Source organism: Neolamprologus brichardi, chromosome 20, assembly GCF_056152115.1.
Source record: "Neolamprologus brichardi isolate AB-2024 chromosome 20, ASM5615211v1, whole genome shotgun sequence".
Lineage (NCBI taxonomy): Eukaryota > Metazoa > Chordata > Actinopteri > Cichliformes > Cichlidae > Neolamprologus > Neolamprologus brichardi.
In genome coordinates this window covers 4,634,077-4,651,706 of record NC_142123.1, presented here as the reverse complement: position 1 = coordinate 4,651,706, position 17,630 = coordinate 4,634,077, and the positions used below count along the sequence as shown (strand labels likewise).

The window sequence follows — 17,630 nt, the reverse complement described above, 5'->3', positions numbered from 1 at the left end:
CGTAGGGATATCGGGAAGTGAAGCTGGGCGACCTTTAATGTGACCTGAAGAGGTCACTGCAGATTAACACGACCCTATCACAGAGCAATGGGAGAAGGGTGAGGAAGAGGAGGGGAGGAATAACCTAGATAGGAGGATTGAGAGATGCATAGAGTAAAAGAGACTGAGTCAGGGAAGAAAATTGGAGAACGAGCAAGGGAACGATAGGGCAGAGAAGAAAAGTTAACAAGGAAGAGAGGAAGAGCAGATGTGGGTTTTGCACAGGAGAGAAAAAGGTGAGAGAAAACACAGAAATAAAAGAGAATGCGGTGAGTCAAAACATGAAAGGGAGAAAGCTCCACAGAGGGAAGGTCTGTCCAGTGTGGGAGAATGGACTTGGATGTGAAACTGTATTCCCCTCTCTCTCGTACTCTCTGTGTGTGCCTACATCTCTGCTCTTACTCCTTCAAGCCCTCCAGCTATCCCTTCCACGGCATGCAACCCCACACTCCACCACTCCTCCCTATATTTCCCTTCTTCCCTCACTCCATCCATCCCAGGAGGTGCTGTAGCATGAGTGGCAGGCGGGGGCAGAAGGAGGGATTTGGGGGCTCCTAGCCAAAAGGCAAACAGGTGCAGCCCCTCTGGAGTCTCTCAAATGGCACACATTAAAAAGAGTTGGGAGGGGACAGAGAAGGATGAAAACATCCCCCAGGATGAGCAGGCCACAGATTTCTGAAAATTTCTCGCCTTTCTGCTTTTCTGTGTCTTGCTTTAAAAAAAATAATAATAAAAAAAAGATTTTTCATCTGTTTCCTGTCCTGTCAGGCCTTTCTAAAAGTTGTGCACCATTATTTCAGGACACTTTCTGGTACTTCTGCTTCTTCTAGTCCAGGTCCAAGTCAAAGAAATGAATGCTGGAGCTCTAATACAGAATCAAGAGGAGTGGAGGGGCCAAGAGTGAACCCCTCCCCCAAAAAAGGAATAAAAATAAATAAATCACTCCTTTATGGATCCAACCACATCCATCTGTCTCTCTTACACACAAACATCTGGCAAATACAAATTCTCCACCTCCAGGTCTATTTATTGCTGTCTTCACATTGTCAGGGAAAACACATGTGCACTACACCCGCACCGTGACACACATAAACGCATGCATGCTCTCACAGTCAGGCACACCTGTTAATATTCCTTAGAATTCCCCTCCAAAGCGGGGGATTTTACTCGGAGCAAGCCAGCAATAGAGTGTACACAAGAATAGTTTGTCTAAGAGCAGTCGTGACTGTGACTGTGTGTGTGTGCGTGTGTGCGTGACAACCACCCACATGGCCGTGACATACCCAGCCTGACAGCCCCCCTCCCTTCCTCCCTCTTCTCTCCTCCCGGAAAGCCCCAATCCTTTCTTTAGTGGCACTGACGCAGAACTGGGGGTGAGCTCCCACTGCTTCCGGCAACACTTCCGCAGGACGGGGGAGGGCTCTCTGAAACAAAACATGAAGCCAAACACACCCCTGGCAGCCCACGTAGGAGCGCTCAAAGGAAGGGCGCCTGAGCGCTCGTGCTCGTACGTGCGCGCGCAAACATGCGTGTGTGCAGAGCTGAGGCAACCTTACTGTGTGTGGTCAACCTCCTTTCAGCCATGGAAAAAAGTCTCTCATAAAAGTCCCACTAAAAGCACCTCTATGAATATCACCTCCCACGCTTTCTGTCTAACAGTCAGCCAGCCAAGAAATATATCTGGGCTCCACATTTACACACACACACGCACACACACACACACACACACACACACACACGCATAAGGACATACAGATGAACTGATTGCACAATATAGACAATTACAATTATAATGACTACAAACACACGGACACTCTGCCAATCACTCACAATATGCAGTGAAGCCGGCACTAACTGAACCTGAACTGAAATTTCTCAGTGATTCAGACAGATCGCTGCATGTTCGATAGTTTGGCGGCAAACAGCAGTGCAGGTGTTCATTATGCTATTACAGGTCAGAGATAATAAGAGATGAACTAAGTTTGATGCAAGAGCATCCTTCAGAATCTACTATATATGGCAGGGGTGTCAAACTCAAATACACAGTGGGCCAAAATTCAAAACTGGAACAAAGTCGCGGGCTAACGTTAATATTTATTGAAATATATTTATTCCTCCAGATATAAGAATGAATCTTTTCTTATGGACTCAAACACGTTTAGCTAAAAAACTGAATATGAAACAAGTAAAGCTTAATACTAAACAATATATATATTAGCTATATAATACCAGTAGGCCAGCTCTGATAGTAATTTGGTATGGCTTTGCGGGCCAAATGTAATTAGGCCCGCGGGCCAGAGTTTGACACCTATGATATATGGTATTCACTTATTGAAGCCTACATAACACAAACGCACTCACTTCCATTCATTGAAGGGATTATAAATATTTGGCATTAATCAATATCTTCTGGTTTAACTTAATGTACACAAATCATTTCAAGGTTAAAATATAAAGTTTTTATTCTCAGAGATTTTTCAAAATAGAAAACACAACGAGTTTTTCTAGCCCTTCATACATGTTAAATTAAATTAGCGCTGTTTATTAAACTAAGGATTAAATCAAGCTTTTGTGATTGTAACACATTTTTAAATGAAGTAACTAGTTAGCTTCTTTCAAACTAAGCAAATTATATGAGAAGCGGATCTAAGACTAATAGTTTACATTTATTGAATCTCTTCGGTTAACCCTGCTTACATCATAAAAGCTGTAAGATGACTGGGGGAGTCCCGCATATTTAAGGCGTTGGGGTAACTTGTATATCTAGGTTAAGTACGATTACAATCATTTACAGTCCATTTTTTTCCAACAAATGATTGATATATAGAAAAATAATTTATTATTCCATTACATATTAATTTAAAGGTGGCCACAACTGCTTTAGCCAGTGAAACAACATGTTACCTTTGCATTATGTATTGTAATAAAGCTGTATTAGCTTTAAAAACAAATTTTCGTGAGACGTTAAAAGTTTTAGTGTCTTTAGGTTTTATTTTTAACTATTTCGGTCTTCTTTGTTCACTCGGTTTGCGACGTCATCCACTGGTTTCTGAAGTCCCATTTTAAAGCCTAACATGTAGCATTACCGTCATCGAGATATTAGTGTTTTGAAACCGGATGCGACCGCAGGTGATGGTTCTGTCTGTGAAACTGCACACTCGTGCACTATCAACTAGCCAATGACCATATCCTGGATAATTCCTCTTTTTGACCCGTAGAATGACCAAAATGTTTTTTTGTTTGTTTGTTTGTTTTAATTGAGTGCAACCCGAAATGAGTGACTGAGGTCATACACTCAGCAGGAAAGTATTTACTGGCGTGGCGTAGACTTCTATGCGTGGAAGTCTTGCAACCACAGCTTCGCCCCCCTAGTGGTGTTTACTAAGAATGCAGGTTCAAGGCATTTCTGCATTATCTTTACTTTTCACACCAACACGCCCATCTGTAACACTCTCAACGGATTCATTGTAAGTGATTATCCTAATTCTATGAATGCTAACGCAATATCCATGGCAAAATTTGAAAGACATGAATAGCACCAACTGCCACTTAAGCCCACTTGCAATCCTTTCGGCCAATACTGTGTAGGCTTCAAGTTTGGATCCACAGCCTGAATCCTTTTCTGCAAACACTGGGACTACAATTTTACTACCTGGTAACATTTACATATGGCTTGCAACATGGAACAAGTCTGAACTGCATGCATTATGTCGTTTCGCTGATGGGTAGGCACACGCACAAAGCCACCGATACAACAACCAGAGACAAGTCTAGAAGACCTGCACTGTTTAGTTTCTTTTTTCCTTTACTACATATAGAGAAAATTTAATGAAAGAGGCTTTCCATATTCAGGACCAAAAGGAATATAAGGACAGGGTTCACAGAGAGACAAATATGAGAGGAATGGGCAATGTGAATTGCACTGGAGAAGAAGAAGATGGGCACTCTCAGAAAAACTTCTGATCCTCCTCAAAATATGCCAAATATAGAGCACATAGTTTCTCTGTTACTGTTGGGGGCTTGTCCGAAGTCGTGAGGAGCATTAACCTAAGAGTGACCTACGCCTAAATGACATAACGCCGTCACTTTAAAAGACTGATGAAGCCAGCACTGACTTCCTGTGTCTCATATGGTCTTTAGTGTGGTGGGAAGAGATTTACTGAAGTACTGAAATATATGCTACTGGGCTCACTAAAATGATTTAAAATGTAATGAAGAGGCAGGAAATCAACTCATTACATTTTTTTTATTTTAACATATAGGAATAATACATTTTTAATATTTCAGTGAGTAATGCTGTTGCATTTGCAGCCATAAACGCTCATAAATTCATGGCCAGTGCATGGCTTAAAAGCAACAAAAAGCAGTCTTGGTGAAAAACAACGCAGGCTAACATCCACAGCTAAAGCACAGCTTGGCCAGCAAAAGCATTCAAATTAAAGCAGAAATTATAAGGCAATCTAATGTTTTCTCTCTAAATTCATTTTAGACTTTTAAATAAGCACTTGGTGGAAAAAGAGGACTAATAAGTATGTTTTTTTCCCCTTTTTTTCCCCTCCCCTTTCTCCTTGCGTTATTTCCTGAAAGGTGCAGTGCCCCGCCGCTGGCTCCAACCAGCATTAGCAAGCACACACACACACACACACCCACAGAGCAGAAGCCGCCCGTGACATTCCTGCAGCTGCGGCGCTCTCTCTCCCTCGCACGCGCCCCCCCAGCGATCTCCCTGGGGGACGAATGCCTAATGAGTCACGCGCCTGTCTGCCGTTACCTCGCAGCATGTGTGTGTGTGTGTATGTGTGTGGAGGCGGGATGGCGGGCCGACTTGGCGCGAGCACTAGGGGAAAGGGGGAGGGGGAATGAGGAGACGACAGCGAGGGGAGTGGGGGGGGGGTGAGCATGAGGATGGTGGGTTTGGCGGGGGGGCGCGGAGCGGTCATTACCGCGCTAGCATAAGAGCTCTGAAACAAGGCCAAAACAAACAATTTGTCTGTTGTGTGTTTACGCGAGACTGAAAAACAATTCGTCACAAAATGCAAAATTTACTTTGTTTAGTCTCATCTCCTCGCCTCCGATTCCAGTGGACGGTACGGCCGTTATGACATTTTCACAGGTGCACCTTAAATTAACTACAAATTTGTCAGCTTTGGTCAACCTGAGGTCGCTCAGTGTGCAAACACGACCAGCATAACCTAGCTACTGTGAATAATCAGATTAAGGTAATGGTTTGATTAAAGTGTTTACATGGTTCACAGTTAATCTGATTTCTCCCACTAACCTAATAGTAAAGTTTATATGATTTGGTTGACAGTCAGGATAAAGTCTGTAAGAATTTCTACTGATCTGTAAAATCTCTTAATGGAGCCACAAGTCATCAAAAAACGGAGTTGGTGGAGTTGCTTTTGCTTTGGTGAATTCACAGAAAACATTCATTGCCAGGCTCTGTTACTTTTCGTTATGTTCGTTCCATGAAAGACATTTAACTGTCGTCCCCACGTTATTTCGGTGTTTTTTCGTTCTTCAACACACCCCATATGTTTGTAGAAGAAAAAAACATTTCGTACTTCGTGACCTTTCAGCAAGTTTAGAAACAAAACTGAAAGAAATCAGACAAAGGCACAGTATACTGTGCAGAGACAATGACAAAATCTCTATTTGCCCCGTGGGGTTATAATTGTATGACTAGTGTGAGCTTCACATTAAGAAACTTAACAGACAGCCATTTTTTTTTTTTTTAAATGACAGCTGAAACTCACAGCTTTACACAAGTGGAGAAAAACAGTTATGCTTCAACACAAGTGCACAAAAGCAACACAATGTCATCACTTTTATTTTATATACATATATTTTACTAGTAACAGTTACAGTAACTTGTTACTGCTCTTCTGTTAAAAGATAAGACTTAGCTACATGTTCCTGAGAACTATACTAACATTTAGCATGTGTGTCGGCCTAACCATTACCCTATTTTTTAAAGCAAATCCTATCAATACTTGAAAATTTTATTTGTAGATGAAGCTCCTATCCAGTCTGTTCAGGTTAGAGTCTAAAGTGCTCGTTTTATTTTTTCCGTCTATACACGGCTACGATTGTGGATGCTAACGAAGTTTCAAATAATGTCAGTATACGCATCAGTGATCACTGGTAGCAACAAGCTCGGTTTCAGATAGTTTTTTATCCCCCCTTTCTAATTTTGTCTCTGTGTGATGTCAGAGAGTGGGGATATTAACGACGCGTTTCACCTCGTGCGCACAGCTTTTTGTCGTGAGTAGTGAAGCCCTACGCGGCTCCTGTTCAGACGTTTACGAAGAGTAGCCAACCAAAAGAAGGCTAGCTTCAAGGGAAGGCGCAAGGAAGCTAAAACTGTTTGGTTTCAGAGCGCGGATTAACTGAGGCACAGAATCAAGGAAAAGTTGCAACTGATGCAAATGAGTATCACAGGTTGCATTTGAAATCTGTAGATGGTTTTAGACCCGATTTCCATCGCACCAAAATAACATCAAATAAAACCAAATAACAAACATACTTATATACATAACACAGCAGCATCGGGCTTGCAGGCAGAACAAGAGCAATGATCTAAAAGCAAGTATGGAGAGCACGAGTAAATATGGGATTTGAATTTTCCAACATATTCTGGTATAGTGTTAGAGATGGTTCACTAAAGATTTTGTTGTTACATCATCTTCGAAGCTTTTGGAATAATTTTGGTAAGAACATGCTTGTGCTGACAGAGGTATTAGCATTGGGTTTCTTTAAAGGTCAATATTTTGGTTAATAATAAATAAATATTGTTTGAGTGGCTCATCGTGGTGTTCACTCCTTCACACATATTGAAAATGTGTGATAACAGCAAAAAGAACTATCAATCTCCAAATGAGATCATGCACAAAAGCACCAACTCCTTATGAGTTCAAATGCACTTTGAAAAATAGATCTGATTGTGGATGGCAGTGTGCGCGAGTGTGTGTCTGTGGTTTATGTGCAGTCTTTAGGCAACACTTGGTTGTTCAAGGCCATGTGAGAGAAAGAGGAGAAAAAAAAAGTGAGAAAGCACTGTAGGACAGACAGGCATGCGACCAAGACCCACGCCTTCCCGACACACACACACAGAGATATATTTACACACATGCACACATGCTCCCCTGCACACTCGGCCCCCACGCGCTGAGCCAAGCGGGCAGTTGCAGCCCAGTGGAGCGGCACAAGGCAAAAGGGGAGGGGGTGGATGGGTTGGGGGAATAGTGGAGGAGGGGCTGAGGTGCACAGAGGGCGAGGGGCGGCGAGGTGGAGGGGAGGCTGCAGGCTCGGCGCTGGGAGGTCAGTGCCGGTGCAGCCAGGCGTGCAAGCGTGCCTCTCACGCCCCCCCGCACCCTCACCCGCCTTTCTTTCCTCCTTCCTCACTTATTCTCTCTCTCTGCCTTTCCATCGCCCTCTCTCTCCCCAACTCTTTCTATGTGTTTGTGTACGCCGACTGAGGTCGCCACAGGGGAGCTTTACAGACAGGTAACGACCGTGGCTTTCCTTCCCCTGACAAATATGGGGGGGAAGAAGAGGGGAGAATATAAATAAAATTGAATTGAATTGTTACATCTGTAACATTAAAAAATACATATACATTCTATGCGTTTACATTAAGTATACAGCAAACAACCAAACTCATTATTAAAGTCAATATTAATAACCAGAATGTTCTTTCTTTGGTTGAATACAGGTACGAGTTCTTTTCAATGTATTGAAAGACGTATGATAGCAACACAATAGTGTCTACAAAGGTCTGATGTGGCAGATCAGGCCTACAATTATCAGAGGAAATCGCACGTCAGAACGCAAGCACAAACACTTTGCTCCACACACACACAGATATCGAGGAGGAGGGTTTTTCAAGAAATATCGCCATTGTCTTCACTGTGACAAACCACATTTGGCTGACAGACAGCTGTTCCAACTTATTTTAGGGGCATCTTAACAGTGTCCGCACCCACCACAGTGCAGCACAGAGCTCGTTCACACAAACTGCCAGACACATTCAGCTCTCAGTCTTTGGCATCTCTGCTGAGCAGGACACTAACGGAAGCTAATGGGTAATTTGCTAAATTAAACAGTTTATTTTAACTGAATTATTCATAGATGGAAAGACAACAAGAGCCACAAAAATGGTTTTAAGTGTGTGTGTGTATGACTAGGATTGCATTTCTGTATGTCATACCCACATTACGGTTTTAATGTCTGTCTATCAGTGAGACTGATGCACATACTGGTGGCTCCATATCTAATTGGTCGCAGAGACACAGAGAGAGACGCGCACCAAAGTTATGCACTTGGCACAACTGCAGTTTCTGCACACTTCTGAGCTGATGACCTATTCCATTGTTACCATAGCAACGTAGCATCAGCAACATGCGTGCGAGCGTGTGCACAAACACAGAACACACGTCACGCAGTGGATACGGTCTAGCCATCACACAAACACATCGTCCTATATTTCACTCAACATGGAGCACTTTAATTATTTAATTATCTTCTCCATTCTTACCCAACTGAAAACGGGTGTTATGAACATAATGAGAAAGAAGTTATATGGAAAAAAGTGCGTGTGTGTGTACGCGCTTGTACAGATATGTGCGGCTGCATGTTTAATTCCACTTTGCAAGAGAAGCCCTTGATTGGAGGAGGTCTTTACGAGCCGGAGGAGGGGAGTGTAATTTCCTCCCGGCCTCCGCCAGTTCCGCTGAAATAACAGAGCAGAGGAAGCCCAGCTCTCCCGGGAAGAGACACACACACACACGAACCCAAACACACTCGTACGTGCACACACAGCAAGCTGACAAGTCAGCCGGTATCAGGCAAAGAGAAACACAAATACAAACCAACACAAACATACGCAAAGACAAATACACAGAGCTAAGATAAAGTATTATATAGACACTCAATAAGCAGCATCTGAAAACCTCAATGACTAACCGTAACAAAAGCAAACGCTAATATGAAAGAGGAATCCTTTAAGCAACTTGCCGTTATTACATAATGGAAAAGTAAGACACCTCGACAGCGAGTCGTAAAGGAATTAATTTCATACGCCAACATTAAGAACATATTTAATCCATAAACTTTCCAGTGTAACGGACCAATTTGTGTCGTGGTGTTATTAAAACGGCTCGTGCCCAGGCAGACGCAGCAAATTACCTTCCCTGATTTCTGTGCAGGCAGGTGAGACGTCTTCCCACCAGCTGCTGCACTTTTTTTATGATGGCTTGCCTCATGCCTATAGCGAAACAAGATCACTCAAAGTTCAGCCGTCAAACTTTCAAAACAAATGTCGGCATGAGGTAATTTGTGTCAGTAGGCAGGCATATAGTGCACGCGTGTGTGTATGTGTGTGTGTGTGTAAAAGTGCGAGAGAGCGAGAGCTCATCAGTGAGGGAGTGCTGGCTGCCATGCCCTGAGGGGAGTCAGTGGGGAGAAAGGGAGACGCCAGTACAGGCCATACAAGTCCCGCTGCCTTCCCTCCTCCGCCTAACCCTCACTGCTCCACATAGAACTGCCAACATGCTCAGCCTGTGTGTCTATGCGTGTGTGTGTGTGTCTGTGCGTGTGTCACAGAGGTATTCACTTGGTGGGTTTGACTTTAGGCTTCACCACCAACCCAAGGAAAGGGGAAAGAGGCAGAAAAGGCTACAACAACAACCTTAAGGCTCTCATATCTCTGCTTACGTCAATAACAAAGTTTTCTCCGTCACAGCTGTAATTGAAGTGGAACTGTACAAGCCATAGCAAGCCAAGAGCCAATGATATCAGTAATGAGCCTAAGCGCAAGCGAACGCTCACATTTTCAAATCCTTCTATAAAAAATAAGACGTGTATTTTTCCTGCCCCCAACCTCCCTCAGGTAATTTGTTTTGGCTGAACTCAATGTGTCAGGGTGCAGGTCTTCATTCTTGGCTGTAAAAAATGTCACCAGTTTACCTGTATCACTCAAACACCTCCGGCTTATCAAACCCGCCTTTGCCTTGCGTGCCTCGCACACAATAATCAGCAGTAGCCACGCTCAGTAGCTCGCTAAGCCTCTTACACCCTTCCCTCAAGATTAGAGCTTGGGAGCGACAACAGATGCGCTCCGCGGTGATAAAAAAAAAAAGAAAAAAAAAGAAGAAAGAAAACACAGACACACACGCAAAGACACACACTCACGCTCAAAACCCTCTGCACCTGTGTGAACAGATTTGGCGGCAGCGAGCCCGCAGTGTGCTTGCTCAAAGCTGACACACACACACAGAGCGGTGATGCTATAATCGTGACACACCTGCAAGGCCTCAAGGTTTGGCACCGTGCCCCTGGCCGAGCCCTGAGGGAGGCACTAGGCAAACAAAAGTTCAACAGCCAGGTGAGGAAACCGACTCGGCGAGACAGAAGAACCTGACCACTGATACCCAACGTCAGGCATTAGACCTGGACAGCTCAATGCCTCCGAATAAAAGGCTGTTTGATACGCCACATCTGTGAAAGGCTGAAAGTGGATTTGATATTCATGCTGAGGAAAATTACCATCAAAGCTGACATGTGTGCCTGTAGGGTCTCTTCCATCAAGGTTACAAAGACCGCTTCACAATATACTCTTACAGACTACCCCCACTGGTAGAATAAAAGCTGACAACAAAAATACCAATAAATGCTGGTATGTCTTTTCCAGCTCTGACCCACGCCAAACTCAACTATAAGCTAAGAGGAAAAAATATATAACAAACAAAAAGGAGTACAGACTCCAAAGCCCTTAAACAAGATTTTGCGATTTAAGAAATACAGAAATAAACTGATGTGCCAGCCAAGAAAGAGCAAACAGTCATCTTTGATTTAACTGAGCAGAAAAACAAACAATTATATTGCCTATCTGCAAAAGAAAATGACAAAACCTTTGACACAAATGTTTTTTTATACCACGACTGTCCTCTTTGACCGGTTATAACCTTCACCACCAATGAGATAATTCTTCACCACTACAGTAACCCTACACACTAAAAACAAGAAGTTATCTTAAAGACAAATAAGCTATACCTCAGCAAGTAGTGTTCCCATATCCGACATAAAACATACAGAAAGCCACAGCAGCCACCAGTAATATATATATATATATATATATATATAAAAAGAAATATTCTTACCACTGGGGATGAAATTCGACAACCAGGGCAATCGCAGATGGGTGGATGCACCTGTAAGATTCCTTTGGACATAAGAGTCTTGAGACTTTTTCCTGGAAACAAACAAGAGAGACACTTTCAGAGAACACCTATCATATCCTCCATCAACTAAACTCATCTGCTGTAGCATGGGAGAAGCTCCCCACTAACATGGCATCTGTCTTCAGCTCTTCACCTCAGAATTTTAAAAACAAATAATGTTAAATAACAAAAATAAATAATAATAACCAGATAATTAACACAACACAGACCTGAAAGAGTCGGTACCTGCAAAGATTTGCCTATTCTCTGTTTAATTTGATCACTTTGTCCAGCTGTAGCCACTGTTCAGGGCTGCGAGCCAGCCAGGAGCTTACTGACATCTGTCTATAGGAATCGCTATATTAAACTATAAGACTATCATTTTTGACCTGTGGGCGACCCCCCACACCTCCACCCACCCACACACTTCTTAATGCGTGTCAGTTTTGCCGGAGTAGCCCTGCATGCGCGTGAGTGTGAGGCGAAAGGGCGCGCACCAAGCGTAGTTACTGCATAAGAATACTTTGCTGTAAATGCCAAGCTAAAAATCGCTGGCAAAGGTTTGTTTTTTTTGGTTATTTTGTTCTTCTTGGGGGTTTTTTAATGAAAAAAAACATTCAAAATGAGTCAGCTTTAATGAGAAACACTGGATACAAATAAGTCGCATTAAACGAACTGTGACGCTAAATTGACGCAAAATATCGGCTCATAAAGTCTCCTCAAATCTAACATGCAATGCGTAAACGTGAACACCCATGCACAAGTGCAGCTGCACCTAGCGGAATGATTTATCCCATAATGTGGAAGAAAACAATATATCTGAACTGTCACGTATTTCAGTAAACTACGTCTAACTTTTCACCTCGGTCCAGTGCAGCCAACTCCTAGTGCAGCCCCGGCTCGGTGTGTGTGAGAGCAGCCCAAACTCTGTGTCAAAGGCTCGGAGGGTATGTGGAGGATATGCGCCCTTTCTCATCTGTCTCCTTACGCGCCGACTGCTGTAACCCTTTCACTCCAAAACTCAGTACCGAACCACAGGATTCAAGTTAGTAGCCACACTATGCGACGTCTATAAAGCTCCTAATTCACCGTGTCGTGTCCTCCTTTGCCCGTGAACCTTCAGAAAAGTGAAGATACAGTTCTTACCTTTGTGTCTGATACTCCGTTTCCAATCTTTGGCAGTCTCACGTCCACTGACAAACTGGAACTCGTTGGGGGTGAGCCACTCGCCCCTGTATTTAATTGAGGGTCCCTTACTGCCTTGACACAGTTTATTGATATAAAGCAAAGCCTTGTTTTCCCCGCACTCCACCTCAATGCAAGGCTCCCCGTTGTCGAAGAAGGGCTGAAAGTCGGGGATGGAGGAGAACCTCTCTACCATTAAGTCGTCCGTGTGATGGTGGAGGTGCTGGTGATGCAGCGCCGAGTCGTGGAGCCCCAAGTACGCGCGATGATGGGCGAAAATGTGGTCGTAGGGCGGCGGATGCGGGGTCACCACGGGGATAGCGGTGGCATTTAAAGGGGCCAAGTATTCAGAGGGGTTGAACGCAGTCAATGCCATGTCGTCTCCATCCAGCCTCTCCTTCTTGATGGCAGGCATGTTAGTGGGAGCCGAGCGCCGGTAACAAGTGAAAAGCTGCTGCTCGCCCGATCCAACTTGAGCGTCCTCTTCGTCTGCGAGTTGGGCTGACCCAGACTTGGAGACGCGCCGCTTGGTTTTACGCAGTCCCGTGTCGCCGAGAGACAGCGGTCTGATGAAGTTGCCGGATAGATTCCCATTCAGTAGTTTCCAGCTCGCAGCGGCAGCAGCGCTCTCCGCCAGCCTCACAGCTCCTACCTCCCACATTTAATCACACTCGCTCTGTTAATACCTGACATGCTGGGCAGCCCTGAGCCCCTCACACTCTCCTACCTGCTCTAATCAGTAGCGGCCACGTTTTACCTCGCACTTCTTAGCGTTTGAGAATTTTAAAAGTGGGAGTTCTTTTTTCTTTTTTAATATCCACCGAGTAGAGGTAAACCAATCGCCAGTGCAATCTTAAAAAAAAAAAAAAAAAAAAAAAAAAAAAAAAAAAAAAAAAAGCGATTCTGTTGTGGAAACTTGGGGGAGATGTAACGAGCCCAAATGTTACAGCCAATAACAAGAAGCCGATAAGAGTGCGTGTTTTATTTCAATTAAACCAGTTATATGTGCCATTGATCAGAAACGCATCCCAATATTATTATTAATAATAGTAATAATAATAAAATATGAGACTTAATAATCCTTAGTGTCTGCGCAAACGTTGGTGCGGTTTAAAGTTTGGTAAGAGTTGTTAGTTTTTAACCCCTGTGCATGTCGCTGAAGTCACGCTGAAGTTCACAGACCCAGACCAAACAAGATTTGCACTCTCCGCCGCTTCTCAACTTGGCCCATTTAAACAGCGGAGGCTAGGCGAGACCCACACAGAGGGAGGGGGGTACCGCGAGGGACGGCACTTCAGTGCGTAAAATGGAGGAACCACCACGAGGAAGTAAACCGTCTCCACCTATTTAACTAACTCTTAAACTTCTTTCAGCTCTTTCCTTCTGTTTAACCAAAAGCTCACAATCGTATAATTATTAAGTGGAACACTGACACAAAATCGCACTCATACAATTTAACAACTGAAGCAAAATTCAACCCTAAAATACGCCTTTCGTGTCATTTTAAACTTCACTATTAGAGGAACTGCTCCAAATTTTGCTTTGGCCATTGTTTTTAGCCAACAAAAAAAGGCCAGTTTTACTCACATGTTCAACTTGTAATCACTTCATCATCATATAATTTCACAGCTCTAAAGTAGTCCTTTACTATTAACCTAGCCTATACAAAAGAAATGGACTGCTGGACGGACGTCAGAGACTACCAGATCCACACATGGCCACTGCTGTGTTCTGTTTTGGTGTCTAAATTCAACCATCTTATTTGTTATACTTCACCTACTATGACCCCGTTCTGCCCTCTCCCGCCACACCTGCTGCAGTGTCTTTATGTGAGCCGCCACTTTCAGCGCTGAACACATTTTCACCTGTTAAGCTCTCTACATGTTCTATTTTTGGTGTTAACCAAGTACAGAAGGTGTTAACCTTGTGTTTCTATTTAATATAATAAAAAAAAAAGCAAAACAAGATTGATATCATTGTCAGGTATTACAAAAACAGCAATAGTGAGCTGTTAGACGTGTGCTTAATAACTAAGTTAATGGAAAACGTAATTTTTGTGTGTTTTGTCCTTTATATAGCTTCTGTTTTGATGTAGACAGGAAATACAAAGACAGACACTGGTGTGACATGCAATAAAGGTCAAATTATGGACCGAAAATATATTTTTGTGGTCTAAGAGACTATTTTGTCCTCAATACAGTCATAAGTAATGGTGGTTTGTTTGAGTAAAAGTGTTAAAATTGAACTAAACTCAATCATCATATAGCAAATTTTAAAAGGAATTGGTCTTATATGTAACCACTGCTGCAGACTTTTGTTTCTTTAACTGGAGTATAACCCAAAACCTGGAACCATACGTTCTGAAAGCACTTTCTCTCCACGCTGTCTGCAGGGTAGGCTCCCCTGAGCTCCTGGAGCTTATGAGCAAGACCACATCTGACCCCCATCAGTGAAGAACCACCCAGGTGGATCCACCACCACCAACACATGGAATAGCCATTCCAGCAGCAGAGGTGGGGTCTAAAGCGCTGTGTGTCAAGAGCTTATAAATCAGGCCAAACTGCCTCTGACACACACAGGAAAGAGGCACGCCACACCGCAGGCGGAAGCGCTGCACGGGAAGGCCGGAGTCCACAGCCGGGGCCAAAACTGGTATAAAAGCCTCCAGCCACGACCAAGCAGGCAAATACACAGCAGACATGTATAAAAACAGATGCCAGCTACCTCACTGAAGATGATGACAGGCTGTAGATTGACATTTTTCCCTTTGGATATGAGAAGCTGTGATGTCTGAAGGGAAAAGTAATGGAATTAGTGGGTTTGTGGATTAGGAAGAGACCAAAACAGATGTTACATTCACAGCTAAGGAAGAAAAAAGTGACCTGAGATCACTTCTCCGAAAAGCCTCGCCTGAAACAGAAAGAAAAAAAAAATCGAATCAAACATTTTTCGACATATCTTTCCACGTGATGGTGAGCTCGCCGAAAAGCAGCACTGACATTAATTATGACCTGCTGACATTTATGGCATATGTTTAAAAAGTCGTTTCTAGGAAGTGGAACGCTGCATTTCAGATTAGAAGCTCTGATACTTTATCAAAGCGAGCCTCACCGCAGCAAAATGTCTCGATGGAAACCTTGTTGATAAGTGCGTTGGTGCTAGAGGCTGCACCGTCGGGAGAGCCCTGATGAAACTAGTCATAAAGGGGACACCCATTGCTTACACCCACTGCCCATCCTTGAATGTGACTCATTCAAGGGGTTCCCCAAACTTTAGTGACGACACCTCAACTTTCACATCTTCAAAAAATTGGTTTGGTGTTAAATGAGTAAAACTTTCCATCAGCAACCTGTGTCTTACATAAAAAAAAAATGTAAAAAAAAACAACCTCTTGATTTGATGGGGAAACCTTGCTCAACCTTTCTACCTCCTTTAACCTTTTTACTTCCTCTTTGCAGTTTGCAGTGTGGAAGAGTCTCGTGTACAATAGAAAAGAAAATACCAAAGAAAAACCCACACCTGCTCATACACCTCATAAATTTACAGTGAAACAGAAAATCCCAGCATTAACGTATAATGGCTATATTACAGTAAAATGGTATCTTATTTTAGTTAACAGAGCGTTACCTCTGCTTGTGTTGCTTTTGAGCTTAAAAAAATTAAAAGAAGTTAATTCTGTTACATTTGAAACCAATTTAGAGTAGAAATAACCCACAGGGCATAAAGTCAGGCAGTTTTGCTGTAATTGTGTAGGAGCTTTAATAAAATGTGTTGTAGATTCTACAAAAAAAGTACCTCCCACAAAGATGATATAAACATTAGTTCTTTTGATATAATTAACTTTTTGTTGCAAACTACTTCTTCACTCTGTGACTTTCCGTGTTTCCCGAGATGTCTCTGAGCAGCCTACACAGACGCACACTTGTGCATCTTTCAGCTATGACGTACTCTAGTCAAGCGATCGTGAGTCAAGCCTTGCACTCGCACAGCAAAACACTGGTGGAGATATTAGCATCACCTCATCTTAGAGTTTCTCAGTCTCATGCTAAACACCTGTTCACATGTGAATAAACTGGTGAGCCTGCAGTACAAACCCTTAGATTAGAAATGAGATACCGACTGATTTAACAACCCCAAAATATACATAGAAAGGAAACCAATCGCCCACTAAGGAACAAGAGAGACTTTAACACTACTGAATTTTTCTCTTCAGGTTGGTCACTAAACTTAATACAGACACCACTTCACTGCACTGTTATTTTCTTTTGGCATTTCATCACTGTAATATTTTTAAATGATAAATTAAACATTCATATTGCTAAATTACACTGTTGCTTTCTGGAAATTCTGTCTATGAGCGCTACATTACGCAGAGGATAAGCGTCTACAGCTGTCTACAAAACTTCAAAAACGCAGAGATCAGTCCTCCCCCTGTAAACTATAAAGGATGTTTACACAAACTGTTGGGGTCGGCTTATTTGGCCGTGTGGGCTAATGAAGCCCAACTTTTGTCAGTCTTCAAAGTGTATTTTACAGCCATTCTCTCTCCGTGTCGTCCGGCGGGAACCCCCCTAGAGCGGCCTCCGCCTCTGCGCCGTTGTTGGCAGCGGCCCGGAGCCGCAGCGCTGCCGGCGGGGGAGAGTGGTAATAAATAACCCGGGGAGAGGAGCGGAGACCGCCGGGCGGTGCACAGTCTGACCTGACAAATACTCACTGGAAAACCATCAGAGAGCGAGAGCCCACCCCTAGCGCTTGGAGCCAGCCTTTCAGACATGAGCTGCAAAATATATAGGCCTGCCCCTACTGGAAAAAACACGGAGAGGAAGAAGACAGAAGCGTCTCCGTCTCTCCCCCCGCATTCACATCCAGACACCGCCGGAGACACGGCGAGAGTAATTAACTATTTAAAGTTCTTTCTGAAAGCATCAAAGTACGCCCTGTCCAAATCCACTATGGCAAAACAGGAGACGATAAACAAGTCAGAGGAAGTTACAGGAAGATTCAACTATTTTAAGTTTTGCTTGACATGGAAATGACCCAGTTAGCCTGAATTTAACCCGCAAGTTCACTAATGTTCTGCCTTGTTTGCTAACTGTAACTGGTGAACTTAGGTTCACAATTTCAAAAATGTCCTTGATTAAAAATGAGCATATTTTAGTGCCTATACCCCAAACCTTCAATGTTATC

The 17,630-nt window shown here is 43.3% G+C and overlaps 1 protein-coding gene across 2 annotated transcripts in view; it reads right to left on the bottom strand.

The window, feature by feature from the left end:
* The window catches only part of samd11 (sterile alpha motif domain containing 11), a 49,892-nt gene extending 36,636 nt beyond the window's left edge, over positions 1–13,256 (bottom strand). For both annotated transcript variants that reach the window (XM_006785545.3, XM_087833983.1), the window contains exons 1-2: positions 12,405–13,256; positions 11,199–11,290 (exon numbers count right to left, since the gene is read on the bottom strand). In XM_006785545.3, the coding sequence (XP_006785608.3) occupies positions 11,199–11,290; positions 12,405–13,104 (792 nt within the window). In that variant the 5' untranslated portion in view covers positions 13,105–13,256. The remainder of the gene's footprint in view (positions 1–11,198; positions 11,291–12,404) is intronic.
* Positions 13,257–17,630: the final 4,374 nt, after the last annotated feature.